General features: G+C 37.6%; 1 protein-coding gene across 1 annotated transcript in view; it reads left to right on the top strand.

Annotated features, from left to right (window-relative positions):
- Positions 1 to 20,026, top strand: part of EYA4 (EYA transcriptional coactivator and phosphatase 4) — a 38,973-nt gene that overhangs the window by 16,416 nt on the left and 2,531 nt on the right. Inside the window, exons 8-13 of the mRNA XM_058800863.1 lie at positions 307 to 390; positions 8,373 to 8,462; positions 14,529 to 14,587; positions 14,694 to 14,854; positions 16,911 to 17,025; positions 18,760 to 18,881. Coding sequence (XP_058656846.1) covers positions 307 to 390; positions 8,373 to 8,462; positions 14,529 to 14,587; positions 14,694 to 14,854; positions 16,911 to 17,025; positions 18,760 to 18,881 — 631 coding nt within the window. The remainder of the gene's footprint in view (positions 1 to 306; positions 391 to 8,372; positions 8,463 to 14,528; positions 14,588 to 14,693; positions 14,855 to 16,910; positions 17,026 to 18,759; positions 18,882 to 20,026) is intronic.

The following is a 20,026-nucleotide window of genomic DNA, read 5'->3' as shown; positions in this document are numbered from 1 at the left end:
GTTCTGTTTATCCATAACAATTATGTTTGACCCCCAATCACATTTCTGAAATCTGTATTACAGAGCTTTTGTGAAAAGCTTTTTAGAGAACAAATAAGACATAGTTGAAGAGTTAAAAAGTTACTGCCTTTTGACTTTTTACAATGCATGATACACTGTTATTGCTGATTTTCAGAGACAACCTGCTCAGTTAATAAGTATTGGTTCAACTTCTAGACTCAGTTGACTTTTAGTCTCCCTGGGTGGTGTGGTGGTGGGACTGTGATGTTATTTGTTCAATAATATTTTCCTCTATTCTGCTTTCAGCGTGTATTTGTTTGGGATTTGGATGAAACAATCATAGTTTTTCATTCGCTGCTTACAGGATCCTATGCACAGAAGTATGGCAAGGTATGTGAGCTGTGAATTTTGTGGCAATTCACTGCAGCTATCTGGCCTGACTACGTACATGTTTTTCACCTCTGTGTTCTTTATGGGTGAAGTAAAGAGGTAAAGTGTACAGTAAACCCCATTTTCAGAGGGTTAATGTGAAGAAGTCTAGGAGAGGAATGAGACACAGCCCCTAAGTGCAATACATGAGGCAGGGCGGAAGCAGATGCTGCAAATAAGAGGAGAATTTATAGAGGAACAAGGATGAGGTTCCTGACATGTGCTGGAAGAGACATTTCAGGGAGATAATAGATGAAGTGCACAAATGGAAAAAACTGACAATATCTGGAACAGTAGAGGAAGAAAGAATAAACTGGGCTGGTGGGTGAATTTACCAGGAAATTTATGAATAGGATGAGTAAGAGTCTGACTTACTTCAATGCCAGCTGCAGATGTTGTTCTTTGACTCCCCACCTTTTTCACTGAATTTTTGGTTCCCTTGGCTGCTTCTGGGGTGAGTAATGCTGGGGAGTGAAACCCTCTCCCAGGTAGTTTTAAGCATCCTCTCCCCTCCAGTGAGTCCAAAAGGAGTTCATGTCACAGAGCAGTGAGTGGGAGAGCAGGAAGAAGAGTGAGGGAGGCGAGGAGAGGCAGTGGCAGACTGCAGGAGCTCTGGAGCTGGTGCTGGGAGTCCAGGGAATGTCTGCTTGGACAAGGTGAGAAGGGTCTGGTGTGTAGCAACAGGAGCAGACTAATGGGAGAGGTAGAGCTAAGGGCCTGGATAAAACAAAAAAAAATTTTAAAAAATGTGGAAGGAGGAATGGACAGAGGGGACGTCAATATGTACATATATTGTTTTCTCTGTGCTGTGCTGTTCAAGTGAAATTAATGCAAAGGTATTTCTTTTTAAGAACAAAATCATGTTGTCTCAGATGTGGGGCTTGTTTAGCATGTTTTCAGCATCTTTATTCCATCCAGAATCAGATGTTTGAGAAAAGAATGTGAGAAACAGTACATTACAGAAAGGCTTTTCACAACCCCCTCCCCTACTAGTGGGTTAGAAACGTCCAAAGCCAGAACCTGTTCATTGTAACCAGAAAGGGGCCAGTCTTCCATGCAATCAACCTTTTTTGGTTATTAAAAAAGAAAGTTAACAGGAAAAGCCACAGGCCAAGTGCAAAATCTGAATTTCTGGAATGCTAAGATAATGATAGGTACTCATGTCCTATAAAAGTCAGCCTTCCTTGCTTTGCAGCTTCCCAGTGCCAGATCTGTGCACTTTTCAGTATTCTGTCAAAAAATCCTCTTCTGCTCTTTTTCAGACATTGTAACAACAGTGACTTTGTCAGAACCATTTCCAATTAGTAGTTATCAAAACAAGAGAGAAACCTAGCTAAACATGAACTTTTGTATCACTTTGAGAGTAGCCCATAGACCACCACAGGACTTGCTAAATTGTCACAGTGATAAAGTTTTTTTTTCAGATAAAGTTATTCCTTTCAGTCTTTTTTGATTGTGCCCTTTGGATGTTTCTGTAATCAACTGTAACACATAGTTTTAAAAATCAGAGCACATTTTGTAGTTCAAAAAAACATCTGTGGATAACTTTGAAAACTGTCTTGGAAACAGCAACAGCAATGTAATTTCTCTAGGTAAATTAGTAATGGCATAGTAACAGATAGTAGTACTGACAGCAGATAAAGTCTTATATAAACCAAAAGCGTCTCAAGGCTTAGTGAAATTAATGTAGTTATACTGCTGAGATCAACATCAGTAAACAAATGTCAAATGCCATGGATGGCAATGAAGCAAAGGGTGCAGAATTACAGAATTCTTAAGTAAAATCCTCTTTTTCTTTTTCTCTCTTTCTCTTTTTTTTTTTTGTTTTTCTGATACTGATAGGTGACATCCACTCAAGTAGGTTATTTCCAGACCCTATAAAATGAAAATAGTAGACTTTTTCCTGCCTCCAGTGACTGCCATTGCCATATTTACATAGAACTTGTGTGATGAGTTATTACCAGTGCAAGTCAAATATAAATATTGTTGACTGCAAGGGAGCTAGAGCAGTAGGAAAGGGAATACAGGAAGAGTTTATAATGGATAGGCTTTAGCTTTTGCATGTCCTTGTAGAGTTGCCTAAATTTAAGGTGGGATGTGTCTCAGCCTAAGTGCCTAAGAGGTTAGAAATGGGAGAAGTGAAAGATCCCACAGAAAGACTTCACTAAGCTCTGGTACATGACATTTTTAGCACACATAGTCCTTATCTTTTCTGCATATGATTTCCATCTGTATACAAGGTCTTAATCCAGACTGAAGATGGGATTGTTTTGAGAATTGGGTTGCTATGAGAGTAAATGCCCCAAGAATTGTGAGGTTGTCAGCAGAAGTCTTGTTATCACATAAGTCTTTCGAAATTTTTTAGAGAACAGTTTGTCTTGGAAAGGTGGTATAAAATTGTTGCCTAGCAATGAAAAAAGAAACAGGGTAGTATAAAATAGTGAAGATAGTAAATTATTTAACTGTGACGATTTGTTGACTGATTTTAAAAAGTAAAGGCATCTAAAGTCACACAGGTGCTCAGCTGTGAATAGCATTTTCTTCCACATATATTTCATGAGCCCATTTTGTATAAAATAGTCAAGGTACTCACAAAAAAAGAGAAACTACACCAAAAAAACCTGGCAGGACAAGCCGAATTTTCCCCTTCTCCCATTTTTAATTTTTTACATGAGAATAATGTGCCATTAAAGCAAACATTGCTTTAAGGAAAGGCAACTTCTTATACCAAGTGTTCCACTTCATCCTTGGAAGGAGTGAGATGCTGAGTTTAGAGCTAGTGGACATGCACAAACAGGCAAGGATATTCACTTCCAGTTCTTTCTCATGTACTCATTGACATAAAAACTTTCATTCCATATTTTCACCAGCTTATTCCTGTTTTTTTGAGTACCAGGTGAAAAAAAAAAAATCAGGAATTAGTCTTTCAATCTCTCTGTTTTGCTGCAGTTAGGCTGCACAGGGATGCAGTGAGAGGAGATGCAGCATATTATGGCCCGGCATAGGGATCCACATGTGAGTGCAGGAGCACTTGAGAGCTGCAGTTGTACCTGGAAATAAACACTTTCAAAAGATTTCTACAGTTTAACTAGTGGTTGGAGTAGAAGAGAAAAAGGAAAGTCAAACCAGCATCTCCTTAGGCAAGGAGGGCTTTCATTGGCAGAGATTATTTGGAAGGCCTGGATCTAGTAGGCAAGTTTCAGGTTGTGTATTTGTCAAGAGAACAGCAGATTTCTGACTTATGCCTAAGGATTTATGAAGCTGAGAATGGACACTCTACTTAGTATATATTTGTTCAGCACTTTGCATGGAATGATGTCAAAAATTTCTAGGATAATTATTTGATGTCAAAATTTTATAATAACCATGTTAAAACAGAATTAGTGATTTGCTGAAGGATGCTACTGTAAGCATCTCTTTAAAAATGGGACAAATTGCTGCTGCTTATCTGAGTGCCTGTAGAGTATTGCTTTAAACTCAACTGAAATGGGAGAGATTTGTCCAGAATTTGGCCAAAGTATCAGTTCTGCATTTAAAATATAGAGCTTTTCCAGGAGAATATTCCATGCCTTGCTGTTGTCTACCTGTGGCTGTTTCTCTCTGGCTTTTGGTATATTGGTTATTCTACTGGGCTAACATAGAAAGGGAATAAAAACTACACTACACCTGTGTTAGGTTTCAGGAAAGCTGTGCTGCCTTCCAGCAGTAAGATCACCTCTCACTTTTCCATTCGTTTGCTCATCTGCATTGTACTTCATTAAACCAGTACACTTCTATTTTTAATTACTTACTGCAGTAGCAAATTGTGAACATTGGCATTGGAGCTGTTATCTTATGACTTGTGTGGATGATGATGGTTTTTGCAGCTGAGCACCAGTTGACAGATAAGGTTTTCTGCAATGCTGAGCTCTTAAGTGAGCATTTATGGATGTGACAGGACATCTGTTAGGAGATGTTATCATCTCTTAAAAGTTTATGAGGTACATTCTTATTCCCTGTGAACAGTGTGTATTCTTTGCTCCATCACATTCCAGTTATTCTTGCTGATTGAAGGATGATTAAGCTGGACTTTTTCTAGCTCCAAACATTTATATTTTATTCATTTCTCCCAGGTCAATCCAGAGAGCTAGGATTCCCAGATTAATGCTGTGACTCAAAGTGCAACTCTTTAGAAGAAGAATAAAATTCCTTTGTGAGCTTAGAAGATGGAGAATGTGATTTCCAAGTGCAAAAATAAAAACAAATCCACACTTGATGATCATATTTGGCCATTTTTTTGTAACATTGCAAATGACAGAAAGTTGTCAGGGAAGCCTCATTAACCTTGTGCACTTCTCTGGAAAGGGCTCAGAAGCTTTTTACTGCTACTGTCTCATTGTCTGCTCATTAAACACAAAAGCTTTGTCACCATTAACATCCGTAATGGCATTCCCAAATTCACTCCTAAATATTATCTTGTCCACTTGTATTAATAGTGTATCTCTCATCACCTCCAGTTATCCTCTCCATTCACTCCCTCCTTGTCTGAGACCTCTGAGTTGATTTTCCTACTGTCTTCTAGAGAGCATGGAACAGAAACTCCCTATGGAGTACGTGAGTTTTCCTTCATCAGCCACCAGCTACGCTTACCAAGAAGAGATGTGTTCTCTTCCTCCATCACCACCCACATGAATTTCTCCTGGGACAAGTGTCCCCTATGAGAGAGTGAGGGCTGAACTTAGATCTAAGAACCTACATAACATACAGAAGTCTCTTTAAGCTAAAATATTGGTACTTAATGCTAGCGTTTCCACTTTTTCCCAAGGTCAATTTTGTTTTAAGTCTGTACAGGACAGCCATCCATTGAAAATAACTTCTTAAAATTTTGCTTGTTTTCTTGTTTATTTTTAAGGCTTCATGCATGCAAATTCCTGTCACAATGAATCTGCCTAGCAGTCTGTTTATCTCTTCATTTTCCAAGGTTTTATTAAAGTTACTTTGGTGTTTGCAGATTTTTTCCTAAGAAATGAAATTATTTTGAGCATGTGCTGAAACCTGACATTCCAAAACAGTATTAAATACATCTCTTCCACTAATGGACACTGAGCTTTTGGGGCTTTATTCCAGTTACTCTCCACTTGATCAAAACATTTAAGTATTGGTCCTCCCAGGATATTTTTATCTAGTCTCCCAGGAGGCATTCCAATGGATGGACCAGTCTGGTACAGAAGTCCACAGACAGACAGTCTGGCTCCAGTTTAGTGCCTTCATCTTAACATAACTAAAGTAATTTGTATTTAGGTGTATAAAAGTTTTGTAGCTGGTCTTGATTCTTCTGCACACTAATGATATCTGGCTAACATCATACCTCTGTGGGCCAAAGAGTTGTTCTTTGTTCTGTGAATTATCTGGCGAAAACTTCCAGATTTTTTATTAATCTTTTTTTCCTCTATTGTGTGTGCTTGTGCAGAGTAGCACAAAATACAATTTTGACAGAAATTCAGTCTGCCTCTTACTAAGTTTTTCAGTTTGCTGTGCTAAGTTCTGTACCAATTGCAAGTTTCTTGCTTTCTTTTCAACACACGGTCCTTTGTGCCACTTGAATCAGTCTGTAACTTCAGCTTCAGGCTGAAAGACAGTAAAATTATGATTGCCATGTTCCTCCATATTGTGCAAACACTATAAAGCCACAAGACCCTTAAAAATCTGCTTTCTTGTCTATTTTTTATGTGAAGGAAAGAACTTAACCTGGCAAGAGCTGGATGGAACATAATTTTTAATTCTTGGTAAACAGTTGCAGTGCAAAATTTTGGCCAATTTATTAAGGGAAGAATTGTTCATATCTTGAGAATTCAATTCCAGCAATTCTCCCTAGCAGAGGTTGTACAGGGAGATCCCAGAGTGATTTTATGCTAAGCTGAAATGAATTCCCTTTGCTTTGCTTTATTTTATTTTACATACCATACCTAGCAATAGTCTTCTCATGCCTTTGTCAAAACAGGAATGTAGGAAATATAATTTTAATAGTAATAGTCAGGCATAACTGGTTACTAAAATACTATTAATAAGAAAATCATAAGAGCTTTGTCACATTTACATTTTTCACCTATACCAGGCAAGGCAGGAAATTGTCATACATAGTTGGTAGTTTCTGTAAAAACAAATTGAATTATAATGGAAAACGTTATAGGAAATTTCTGCATTCAAGTCTGCTTCTGCCCAGGAAGGGGTAAAAAAGAGGCTGAGAATTAAATGTCTGAGATTCCAGCTTTGGAAGCACTCCAGTGAATAGCTTATATAAATAATAATGAGTTTCCACCTGTGCATAAAATTCTACACATACTTTAGTGTTCGTGGGATAGAAGTAAAGAAGTGTATTGCAAATACTCTCTGTTATATTGTATCTAGAGAGAAAAGATTTCTATTTACAATGCACAGAAAATGCAAATGAAAGAGACAAACACGTGTTTATATGTGATGACATTTTGATAAAAGTGTTATGGCTTGATGAGGAATCTCGTGAGTCCTGGGTATTTTAGTGATTTGTGTTGTCAGTGCCTAACATGAGTTTTGCTAATCTCTTAATGGTGTTCCTTAATCATCCTTTTGGAAATCTGATCTTTGCACTTGGTGCTGACTTCAACCATGTGACTTTCAAATCCATTTATCATTACTACAGAAGACAGAATGGATAAAATTCTGTTCTTGCATTTGTTTTTGGCTTCTGAAAGGTACTCTAGATCCGTTCAAGGATCTACATAAAAATACTTCCTTTCACCGCCAGAGAATTGGGTATAATATTGGATCGTTACAACTTCTTGAACACTATTCTCCCCTTCAAGTATGCCTTTTCCATGAGCAAGAGTCAAAGTATGTCAGTGTTTCAGATTTTACCATTAGTTATTAAGTGCTTGAATGCAAAAGCCATCTTTTATTCCGTCATTGCAAAGCCCTAGAGTAGTGAGTGTCTGATCCTGGTTGGGAAGTCTTTCATCCTAATGCTAACAAATGATCATTTGAGGTTTTGTGAGATTTTGTTGCTACATGCTGGTAAATATTTAGACTTTAAATCTCAAAGTATTTAAGAAGGGATTCTGAAAATTTGCTCATGTCAGTCAGAGATTAAATTATGAAATATTTTTATCATATTTTGATGAGAACTGCATGTGTTTTAAAAGTCCACTGCAGTTGTGTTAAGCATTAAGAAGTTAACGGCACCCCACAAGCTCAGGCAGATGATTAGGGCAACAATCAAACTAATTACTAGGTGTCAGCAAAGCACCAGGACCATTGCTCTAAACTAACTGTACGGTAACACAAATCTGCTTTACCTCTCTCCTAGCAAACCCAGAAAATCTGAATTCATTACCTTGCCTTAGCTGTATACTTAATGCTCTCAGACAGTGTTATTGCAGATCAGGAGATTTGTGGTGTCTTGCTGAGGCAGAGCAATTTGAGAGTGTGAAAGGCGACCTACAAACAAATGCAACAATTTGAATTAATCTTATCCAGGGACAGTGTTTCTGTGTTTCACCAGCAATGAAGGGATCTGTAGCAAACAACAAACTTATATATGCTTTTCCCAGAAAAATATGTTCCTGCATACATGTTTTATGAAAAGTGCCATCCCTATTTCCAGTCTTCTTTATACTTGTTTATGTTTATATTTATGTGTACGTTTATGGCCACCAGATGTTTTCCTGTCAGTTCAGCCAGTTTGCAAATTGCTCAGCTTTAAAAAATTTGATTTTTCAGCATCCACAGCTCTCTGAATTTTCTCACAAACAGAGGTTTAGCAGTGTCTTATTGCAGCATTATATTAAAATAGCTTATTACTGAAAGGATTTCAGGGAAATTTCTAACAGTGTTAATTTTTCAAAACACTTTATATACATAATTTTTTAAAGTAATTCTTATATAAGTTAGAAGTATGTAATGGCTGATCTTGTTTTTTGTTTTTTAAGGATCCACCCATGGCAGTGACCCTTGGACTACGAATGGAAGAAATGATTTTTAATCTTGCTGACACGCATTTATTTTTTAATGATTTAGAGGTAAGAATCAAAGGAATGCTAGCACCGGTATTCCTGATTTTTAACTTAGTGGCTTTGTTGTGCATTAGTGTTTATTATGTGTGACATTTCTGCCTGTGTAGTTTTTGGGTTTGTCATACTCTGATCAGAGAGAGGTTATCCAGTGGCACTGACTTCTGGTGCCACCAGAGTCCTTCTGTGAAACTCAGTGAGAGAGAGAATCTGCAAACTACCCATTCCTTTCTTTGTCCATCTTTTTTGGTTTCCATGTGTGTAAAGCTGTCTGCTGTCATCTCCAGGATGGCAACATGCATGCCTCACGTTCTTCTCTTGAAGTTCTCCATGTTCATTTGCTTTCAATGGGTGCCCTCATCTGACCAGAAGAGATGTTCTTCTCTTAGGCAGCCTTTTGGCTACAGGCTTGTGTTACTTGTTGAAATGTAGAATATTCTTCATTTACCTCAAACAAAGCAGCATCAGAGAGCTGGGACTGTGATAGATGTTCTGATCAGTGATTTCTCTTCCCAAGGTAACCAGGCAATCAATGCATTGTCACAATCTACCCAGGGAATATAATTTGGCAATTGGTCAGAAGGAGACCTAGGAAGTGCCCTCTGGCAGGTGGGCAGCTCACCTGTCAAAGGACATGGATGGACTCTCACAGGGACAGTGGTCTGGGAGCAGGCTTGTAGCTGAGCTTCACAGGCTTCTTATTTCACTCTTAAGAACCCAGATCTATTAACATAGACAGTGACAGCCTACAACCATGTGTGTCAAGACACGGGGTGAAAAACAGTTTTCAAATTAACCCAGGGGTTTTTCAGACCTTCTGCTGGTCTAAAATGGTTGTTTTCATACTGAGAGTAGATCCCAGACTTCCTTCCACAGACAGATACTTGCCATGAATGGGAGCTGGAAGACTTCAAGGTTTTATTTTGAATCCCAGAGAAAGGTCTCTGGTGACTGAATAGACAAAATAAAGATAAGTGAATTTTTTCCATCCACTGGGATGTAAATTTTGTCTTTTGTCCCTTCATCAAGTAGGTAGTAAGAAAACCAGAAGGTACCAGTTTGTGGTTGTCTTCATCATCCCCTGCAGATCTCATTTATTCTTAGCTCTTTTTAAGTCAAGAAACTGGAATCTACTTCACTCCACACCTGACCTGCACTTCCTCCTTGCAGCAGCAGAAACCAAAGCAAGTAAAGCCCTGGACATGCCTTTCTCAGTGTGTGCTTTATTGCAGTTATCGAGGCATCTCTTGACAATGCAAGTACATTCAGTGAATGTCTCCTTCTGGTGCCCTGTACCAGGGAGAGATTCCAAATAAATTTTTCAAAACATTTCTTAAATTTCTTTTTAGCAGACCTTTGCCCCTGCATGTTCAGAGTTTATGTGGCATGAACGAAATTTAAGCCATTCTGTAGAATCTGTTCTTCAATGTTGTGCTGAGTTCAAGCAGAAGAGTTCAGCAAAATGGAGCTTTGCCCTCCTTCCAGACTTCTTTATTCTTACTTATGGCCACTGAAACTTCATTCCTTTCTCTCATTATTTATTTCGTCTGTAGATTCATAAGTTCAGCTGTCATAGGCGGATCATTACACTTTGGCTAATCTTCATAGGATGGTTTTAATACCCCTGTCCAAAAACTCATATGCCAGCTCATTCCAGAGCTTGAACAGTTCCCAGCTTTAGATGAATAAAAAAAATAGTACTTGGGAACTGTCTCAGAGAGTCTCGTAAATCAATCAGTTTGATTTGACTAAAAGCAATTTATATATATATATTTAATAATCTCAATTTCTACAAGAAATTTTGTACTTTATGGCTCAGAATTCATCTTGGCCTCAAAACCAACTCTCTTACAAAATTACCAAAATTCCAAAGTTCATGTGCTGAAATGAGTTGTACGCATACATTTCTCTGTGTGTGAGAAGACCAGGAATTTTCTATCTTCTTAGCAAAAAGGATAAAGTGCCCAAGCATGTAGAGGCAGCCTTGATTATGCTGATGGATAAACATGTCTGTTTAAATCTGTTTGCCGAGCACATGGCCATTACTGAATATTAAAGTGCATCTGCATGAATGTGTAATGAATTTTGAGAATTCCCAGAGTCTGACTTGGTTCTCTCCCTCATCTCCCCTCCTCTCCCCATCTCTCTTTCTCTGTCTTCCTCTCTCTGTCCTCCCCCAGGGTAGCAGAATTGAGTGCTGAGCTGCTGATGATCATGGCCATCAAGACACGAGACCTTCAGTTCTCACTGGAGGAAATGAAACAGGCCTTTATTTCCTAGGCAGACAGATTGCTTATCCGTTCATCTTGTCACTTTTTCAGTGGTGAGCCCTCAGGTCCCACGCCTTCTGTCTTGCTTTCATCTTCAGCCCACAGTTAACCTCGTGGCTCTGGACATGACAACTGTGAAGTACTACTGAACCTGTGTACCTGTAATATTTACGCCAATCCCTACATCTCTAAACTTTCTTTTTTTCCTGTCTTTCTTGCTTACAAAAACTGCATAGCAGGTTCTAGGAATAATAACCAAGTTATTGAAGTTATCACATACAAAAAGAAAGTTTTCCTTCCTCGATGCAAATCTGTGTCGCTGCAGCGACTGCTGATGCAGGAATTCCGATCTGCTGAGACACTCCCTGCTGACCCAGTAACCCATGTTCTAATCAGCCAAGCTGCACTTTTATTTCAGGCTAGGCTCTTCTCCAGCTACTGCATTCTCAGGGTATAAATTTTAGTTAGCTTGAGAAGTTTCACTCGGGAGGGCAGTTGGTGTTTTGCCATGAAAATAGGAGTCTGGTGTTCCAGAAAGTTCATATGCCTAAACAACGCTTAGGGATGGGACTCAGATTTATAATAATGGCCAAACTAAGGCATTCTCTTTTCAGCCAGGTAAGGAATAAAACTGAGGTTTTCTTCATATCTTAGTATTAATTCTAAGACAGCATTTAGAAATGTATAATAGGTAAATATATACTAGGTAAGGCATATTACACACATCAAAAATACAATTTCTCCAAATTGCAAGTAGTAATTCAGACATGAATCTTCCAATTATTCCTCTCCACTTTCAGGTCAATGAATAGAAAGAGTATTCATTTCAAACAAACTGAATTATATTTCAATTTTTATCATTATCCTATCATACTTTAAAGGAGATTTTGTCCTTTTTTTTTTCTCACTAGAAATAGAAATTAGAAATTAAAAATAAGATTTAGGTAACTCTCAGAATTTGGGAGGCAGGTAAGACTAGTTTTAAGAAAGACTGAAGCATATATATTAAAAGGGCTTTTCGGAATAGCCTAAGAAAGCATAGTGAAGTTTTGTGTTCAGCCTGGTAAGTCAGTGCTTTTACTGGATAATGAAGTAATTGTCTGGTCCAAGATGATAAGTTTTATGGATGATGTAATTATTCTTTACTCTTAAATTTTCAGGCTCTAAAAATTGCTGCAAAGAATTGGCTGCATTCAGATATAATTTTAATTAGTATTGCTTCTAACAAAAGCTAGATACTATACTTAGATTTCTTTCCTGCATTTGCTCTAACAGGAAATGTATTTTTCTGTTTCTTAGTTCTGACATTGCACTGACAGCCACTGTGACTTGAGCTTAACCAGTACTGTAGCTGATGTGAAAATTATTTTACCTTAATATTTAAGTTGACAAAGAGCTTGCTTTCTTTCCCATAACTCTTTAGTGTCATTTAAAGGCAAACTCAGATGTAGTGCTGTGCCACTAGTTTCCTGTTTCTTTTGAGAAAAGTAGAGAACTATCTCAAATCTGCTCAAACGATCTGCTTTTTTTTTTGTTTTAATAGCAAGGTTTTTCCACACAATGTAAGTGAATTTGTAAAAGGTAAACATTTTAGTTGAAGTAGATAAGTAAACAAGAAAACAAAGTAAAAAAAAAAGAGTGATGGGCACATGAGCTTGTTTGATGGTCAGAAAATGTGTATTGTCAGCGTGTACAGAGGAGATGACCCATAGATCCAGAGGAGAAAAGGAAGGGGGATAAAGAGGAAGTTGGAGAATGCTGTTGGGTTGATCTCCTATATAACTTTATGTTAACTCCTATATTAACAACCTTCTTGCAGAGACAAGGGGATGAGTAATCAGAAAACTGCATGGTCCCCTCATCCTGTTTCCAGAGTCAGTCACAGAACCACAATGAACCAACTGTGAGACAAAAAAAAATTAAACAGCTGAGCCTTTGCCACCCACTCATATTTAACTTAATAATGAAATTATCAGCAGAACATTTACCTAGAATTTTCAAGGCTGGAACAATGTAGCTGAAAGGCTTAACAAAACCTAAACATCAGCAGACACTCCTGATCCATCAAGGCTTTTGTATGCCTTTCATTTAATTAGTATACCTTCTTCACAAGATTTTAAACTTTTAAACTTAATACTTTTACAAGTTCCAAAGAAATCTGTGAATGTGATTAGGAAGCCTGATATTGCCCAGATGTTGCAAAACACAGAGTCAGAATTTTTCCCATAGGCTTTTTTTCTGATTTTTGAGTTCCTATCCTACACTGGGTGAAGCATAGTTCCATTTTTTTCCTGGAGTATAAATGATGAATAAAGATAAAGAAATTAATATTTTATTTCAGCTGCCGCATTCCCTTTATTTTCTCTCTTCATCAGCTATTTACATCCAAAAATAGCTTCTTAAAAATATTCTACAGCTCAAGATAATCTCCTCAGACTGACTTAAAACAATTTATTTCTCCAGTGAGGGAAAGAATGCTTCATTCCTGTTCCTTGAACACATCTCTATTATCCTATCTTAATGGAATAAGCCACATAAGGAGAGCTTGGTAACTCTTTCTTTTAGCTTTGGCCCAATATTTTAGATTATGATTGCTTGTATGATGCAATGAAATTATGTATTTGAAAATTGAATTATAGGTATTTGTTTTATACATAATTGCCTCTTGAAACAGCCTAGTTCATGTGAGTAGAAGTCTCTTAAGCTTTTGCTCATTGCAAAGCAAACAAAGTAGAAAGATGAAATGATAATTCCCTAAATTCACACTCTAGGAACTTGTGTCTTACACATTTGGAAATCATTCCTCTGTTCAGATTTATCTTTTATCTGTACAATTTACCACTGTAACGAGGCAAAGACTGGAAACCTAGAAGGACATACCCATGCATGTCACAGAGAGCCTGAATTAAGGGCTGACTTAAATGGACACTGAATTTCAGGTGTGTCTTTGGGTTAAGGTGTTAGTTCCAGCAACTATTGAAAGCAATTATATAATACATGATAGCTTAGCTTATATATGTACTTTTTTTATCACCACAGTTTCTTATCTTTGTGCTCTAACCACTGTGCAGATAAGGAGATTTGATAGCTGCCCAATTATGAGGCTGTCTTGGAGGGGAATTCATATTTCCAATGTCCCTCAGTTCCCTCAAATTCTTTCCATCCCTTCCAAAGCCAGGAAATAATCAAGTTCTGTAGGATTGCTGATTATATGTGATTTTCCAGCCAAAGGCACTCACATAAATTAAAATAAGAACCTGATAAGTGTTCAAACTACTTAACATAAGTTTTACTCCTGTTGAGGTTCACCATCAATTGCTTTGAGGGAGTGGGAAAATAAGGTTTATGTGATTTTCAAGTATTGGTATACTAGGAAGGCTGTAAATGAGACTTATAATTTTGGTGGATTTACAATTCAGAAAATTTTACTCCTAAAAATCACCCCAAAATTGCATATTTTTTTTTTAAGGTCTGTTTAGTGATTCATACTGTGTAGAAGTTGAAGTTTAAAGCAGTAGGAAACTGTGAGGAAACTGTGGGTGTGCACAGGCTGCCACCTCCTGGTGCAGCCAGTGCCTGCACTGCTCGTTTCTTCTGTACTAAGCCTGCGGTGCGCACAGAGTGGTTCGGGTTGGAAAATACCTCTAATATCCCCTCGTCCAACCATTAGCCCAGCCCACCGTGCTCGCCACTAAACCGTGTCCCCAAGTGCCACATCCACACAACTTTTAGACACTTCCAGGAAGGGTGATTGCACTCTCTCATAAGATGGATTTGTCATTTGGGTTTGCTTTCTTTCTAACAGGAATGCGATCAAGTTCATATAGATGATGTTTCTTCAGATGATAATGGACAAGACCTAAGGTAAGATACAGAAATATTTTTTTATTATCTTTTTTAAAGATGAAATAATTTGAGCATTCACAGGAATACATTGTATTTATTTTTACTGTATTTTGGGTGTTTGCAGTACCTACAGTTTTGCAACTGATGGCTTCCATGCAGCTGCAAGTAGTGCAAACCTTTGTCTGCCAACAGGTGTAAGAGGAGGGGTTGACTGGATGAGGAAGCTGGCTTTCCGTTACAGAAGAGTAAAAGAGTTGTATAATACTTACAAGAACAACATAGGAGGTGAGTTCAATTAGCAAAACCAGCTTTGAATGCTGATCAGTCTAAGCTGCATGGTGATGAGCTGCACCCAGGGAAGGAGCCTGGGAAGCCACAGAGGGAATGGAGAGTGATATGACTGAACCAAAGTCTGCTGAAAGCTACTGACTGTAAAGGCAAAGCCACATGCTGTTCTGCAGGGCAAATGCAGTTGGGGAAACAAAGCAAGCTCCCAATTAGCTTCCACAGAGCCCATTTTCCTCCCTCAGAGCCAGCTGATTTGTTGAACCACTTAGACTACTTCAGATTTGCTGTTGTTCTAAGAAAGATATTGTATAGTTTCACAGCACAAATTGGTTGTGGATGGCCATTTCCATCCTACATTTTCATGATCTGGTTGGTAACAACACTGTTGCCTAAACTTTCTGCTGGGTACCTGCTGGTCTGTTTTCACCAGTGGATGCAAGAGAATTCTATCACTGCCATGCCAATAGCCCCTTTTGTTGACTCTGGAGCTTACGCAATTTTGTCTCCAATCAGTCCAAATCTCATTTGGGACAAGAACTTTGCTGTTACTGTTTTAATTCATGGACTCACATATGTCTGCACCAGTAAATTGTAGGCAATCAGGCAGCAGAGCCAAAAGAATCTGTCCTGGATAGTCCTGTGTGCCTTGCAGAGACAGCCAGCCTTCTTCTGAGGAGGGAAATGTGCCAGCTGACCTTCTCAACAATAGACTGTGGGAACAGAGAATACTTAAAAGTCTTCAATAATTGCTACAGTCACGTATTTTCACTCTCAGAAGTTTGGTCTTTCCTCACCACAGCGTGAAACAATAGGACCAAAGTGTGGTAGTAGAGGGCTGACTTTCACTTGCCCTACTTTGCCTTTCATTGGTGTTGTGAATAGAGTTGTTACATATTAATAATTCTTGAAACGGTGTTAACCAAAAGTTTACTGGGTTTTCTTTTATCTCCTGATGCATCTAAGATTCTGAAGCTGCTGCATTTCATAAAACCTTTAACAGTGATTAGAGAACAAGTCCAAGAGCATAGCACAGGGAAACACACTGAGAGGAACAAAACATTGCAAATAGAGTGCAGAAATGTGGTGCACTGGATTAAGGTTTTTATTGTCTCCCACATATCCTGCATCTGAAATATAAGCCATCCTTAATGGGCAGGTTTCTTCAGTCATCCTCCACATCTTAGCTTTTTAAATGATTTTTGTAGCTTATCTGTATTTGTTTATTTCAAAAGAGCTGCTAGAAATTATCAGAAGGCAAGATCAGTCCATATATTTTTAGATTATTTCACTTCTGATTTTTGAAGACAGTCATCATCACTTGCAGGGTGTGAAAGAGAAGAGGGATACTAAAGTTCAGGAAGCCTATTTCCCTGCTCTTCCAAATCTACATTTAAAATACATTGGTTCCAGCAAATTCATGTCTCAACATTCAATAGGCTGGGTATTTTTCAACGTCTGACAATTTATACCCAAAAAGAGATTTTTGAGGAGCATCTTTTAAGAACCAACTGAGATATGAGTACATAAGATGTGCAGCCATTTCAGGATCTAAATGCTGTAAAAGGAGCCAATTACAACAGGACAGAAAGAGCATGCCATCAGCAAACAAATGTATTTTTGTATGTGTACTATCTGCAGAGTCATAAGTAGGGCAGTTTTAAACAGTTTATTCTAAAGTATCTTCTTTTGTGACCATCTTCACCTATGATCCCAATGACATGGATCTCCTTTTCACTGCCTCTGATAATTTCAGAATAAGGTATGTGGGAAGAGCTGGTTTTAAAATATGTCTTTCTGAAAGGAATACTTTGATATGCAGCCTGATACATAAAGAAATGCAACTAATTATTATTATTCTCTAAAATACTATCTGACATTCCTTGCTATAGTGAAGTACAAATAAAATCTACAATTTCCTGGTCGTTGAAGAAAATAGATTTTCTCTGTGATATTTTTTTCAAGTTGTAGTGGAATTTAAAATAGAAACAATGACCATAAACCCCATCTGATACAGAATTTAATGATATTTTTTCTCATTTTTCTTACATTAAAGGACTCCTGGGTCCCGCTAAAAGAGATGCATGGTTGCAATTAAGAGCAGAGATTGAAGCTCTGACAGACTCCTGGCTTACAAATGCACTTAAATCATTATCAATTATCAGCACAAGGTATGTATCTGAGTCTGCTGTAAAAAAAGTTTCTAGACATGTAATGGATATTTTTTTACATTTTAGATTACAATAAATTAGTGCCTTTAAAGAACAGAACAGGTCTACTATGACTTTTGAGTAGGACATAGGAAAAGTGGAAAGTGGTTTAATTTATCCTGATTCCAGCATTTACTGAAGATAGTATGAAATGTCGTCTCAAATGTGTGTACATTTAAAGTGTATTGTAGAATTCTGAAGCAACTTTTAATTTATTGCCTTGTGGACAGCATTCTCTGAACTCCACAGCTCTCTGTTCTGTCCTTCAGTGTTTGTGCCTATTTGCAGTGCTACCTAAATACTGTACATTTTTCTTCTGTCCTTCCAAGCAAACCAGTTTATCTTAGTATAAATCTTACGTTTTCACAAGAGCAAAAATCGCTTTTAACTAGAAGTCTGAGTTCCCAATATTGAAACATAAAACGTATTGTTCCTCTGAAACGATAAAACTGTGAACCCTGCTGCTGCTTAGTAAGCAATGCAATATGTATCTTATCAGAAATCCTAAAAAAACCTAGTTTCAAACCACAAAAAAGAGCAACATTAAGTCATCTTGCATTCTGATCATGTCTGGAAAAAGACTCAGTGTCAAGTGGAAAGAACAAACTTGGAAAGACACAAAAACAATTTCAACATAACAACTTTTACAATATGCTTATCTCTTAATTGTTTATTTAACAATGTGTGAAGCACTTCAGGAGGAAAAAAGTAACACATTTGTGTGAGCTGTTGTGTTTAGTTCTGCATTTCTTTCTGAATTGTTACTCTTCAGAGAGACTTTTGCAGTTGAGCATTGGTGGACGAGTCTGGAAGACTTATCCTTCACTCAGGATTGTTAAACAATAGTCTTTTGTCATGTCTTCAAGTAACTGTACAGCTGTAAACCTTCAGAAGTTACCTGTGAGTCAGCTAAACATTACTGATATGTTATAACAGGAAATTGAGATACATAAAGGTGAAAATAGCAGCCTGGGGTCTTGCTTGGAATTTGTGGAAATGCCAGGAGGAAAGCTCACAAGCATTTACTTTCAGCTCCATGTCCACATCATGGTCATGTTCCAGCCTGTGAGGGCCTGAAGTAGCTCAGCTCTGAATTCTCTGGCCTGCACAACTTCTCCATTCAAGTTTCCATCCTCACCACTCAGTGCTAGCTTATTAACATGATCATTCTTATCTCTCCCTCTCTTCAGACATATTCTTTCTCTTGAAACTTGAAGAAAGCAATGCCATTGTGGAGAAAAGTCTAGATAAAAGATAGATAAAAGAGTAGCAAATTATGTTTCTGTATTATCTAAACTCTTTTATTTTGCTGGTAGCTACTGACAATTAATTGCCAGCATGAAAATTATGCTTTCAAAGCATTCAAATAACTTGTTTTGGAGGTTGTTGATGGTCTTAAATATCTGTATTTATCTATATTAAATATCTGTATTTTACTAGACCCCTCTTCAAAGACCTGATTCTTTATAAGCCAGTGTGGAATATTTCCTACAAATCAGGCCTACATAATTTTAAAGGCTTTCACTAGGGGTTTTATGTACATTTTCTGTAAGTGATGGTGCTGAGCAGCTCTACTGTGTGAATGGAGGTAAATATTGAGGGATCCTTAATATGCTCTCCACAGCTGGTTCACCTCATCAACATTTGGGTCCTGTTTTAAAACTATTTAAACTTAAACTGTTTCTCTCATTTTAGGAGTAATTGTGTAAACGTGTTGGTAACAACAACCCAGCTTATCCCAGCACTTGCAAAAGTTCTACTATACAGCTTAGGTGGAGCTTTTCCTATTGAAAATATATACAGTGCAACCAAAATAGGTAAGAAAGATATTCTTTCATCCATTCTGACTACAATGCATTACCTTTTTTTTTTTCCCCCAGTAATGGATGTATTCCAAAACGCTTCACTGACACTTAGCAGTTTTAGTTACAAGATTTAGGCATTGCATGTGTTCAGATGTGTTTATGTCAAAGAATTCCAAATTCACCTTATTTTCAGTGATGCCTAAAGGAGTAGAGATGCTGATTAAAAGCCTCAGAAGCTGCTCAGTATGGTCCAGAAAACAAAAAACTTGCAGAAAAGAATGAAGATAAGTTTTTTGTGAATTCAAATCTGAGCAGAAATTCTGTTAAATTAGCCTCTGCTCTGACCTTCAGCTCTATGCAAGCCAGGCCACAGCTTCACAAACCTTTTCCTGAGCCATGGTATGTCAGTGGTGGGAATGGCAGCTGTTTCTGACAGAACCTGTGCTGCTGGATAACAAAAGGGCTCTTCCCCATTCTGTTCACAGCTGTGTCCCTTTTGTGCATTATGACTTGGAAATGTATGGCTTATGGAAATTGCATGCAAAACTGTAAACCAAGAAAAGCAGGCATCCCTGTGAAATGTGATGCAGCATACAGTGACTGATAATTTTGCAAATTTTACCAATCATCAGTTCAGGAATGCTTCATATCTATATCCATGACAACCTTTATAGCATGGAATGTGTCACTTCATTGACAAAAGCATTGCAATATGTTTCATAAATTATTTTCACAAGGGAAAAAGCAGTGCGTATTCTAGCAGTGGCAGGCAGAACTATTACCTCAGTCATCATTTAATTAAGTTTTTTCATTACTACATCATTCATTGTTGCAGATACATTAGAATTAAAATTTCTACTTTCCTTGTAAGAATATTATTACAATCATAAGGAAATATTTAAATTCAATTATTCATTTGCTAACCTATTCATTTTTGCAGTGCTGCTAATTCCTTCATCTTAGTGGCTTTCCTGTAATGATTAAGAGACCTAGTTTTACCTGAAACGTGTTATTAAGGGAATCCATTGCTTCTTACCAAATTTGGCTCTAAATCCCAAGGTTGGGAACTTAAAAGTAGTAGTAGCAATGTCTTACCACTGCAAAAATCCTCTGTAAGGCTTCACCATAACTCACTTGATAGTTTGAATAAACAGTGC

This window comes from Ammospiza caudacuta, chromosome 3, assembly GCF_027887145.1.
Source record: "Ammospiza caudacuta isolate bAmmCau1 chromosome 3, bAmmCau1.pri, whole genome shotgun sequence".
Taxonomy (NCBI): Eukaryota; Metazoa; Chordata; class Aves; order Passeriformes; family Passerellidae; genus Ammospiza; species Ammospiza caudacuta.
This window is presented reverse-complemented; position numbering and strand designations above follow the sequence as displayed.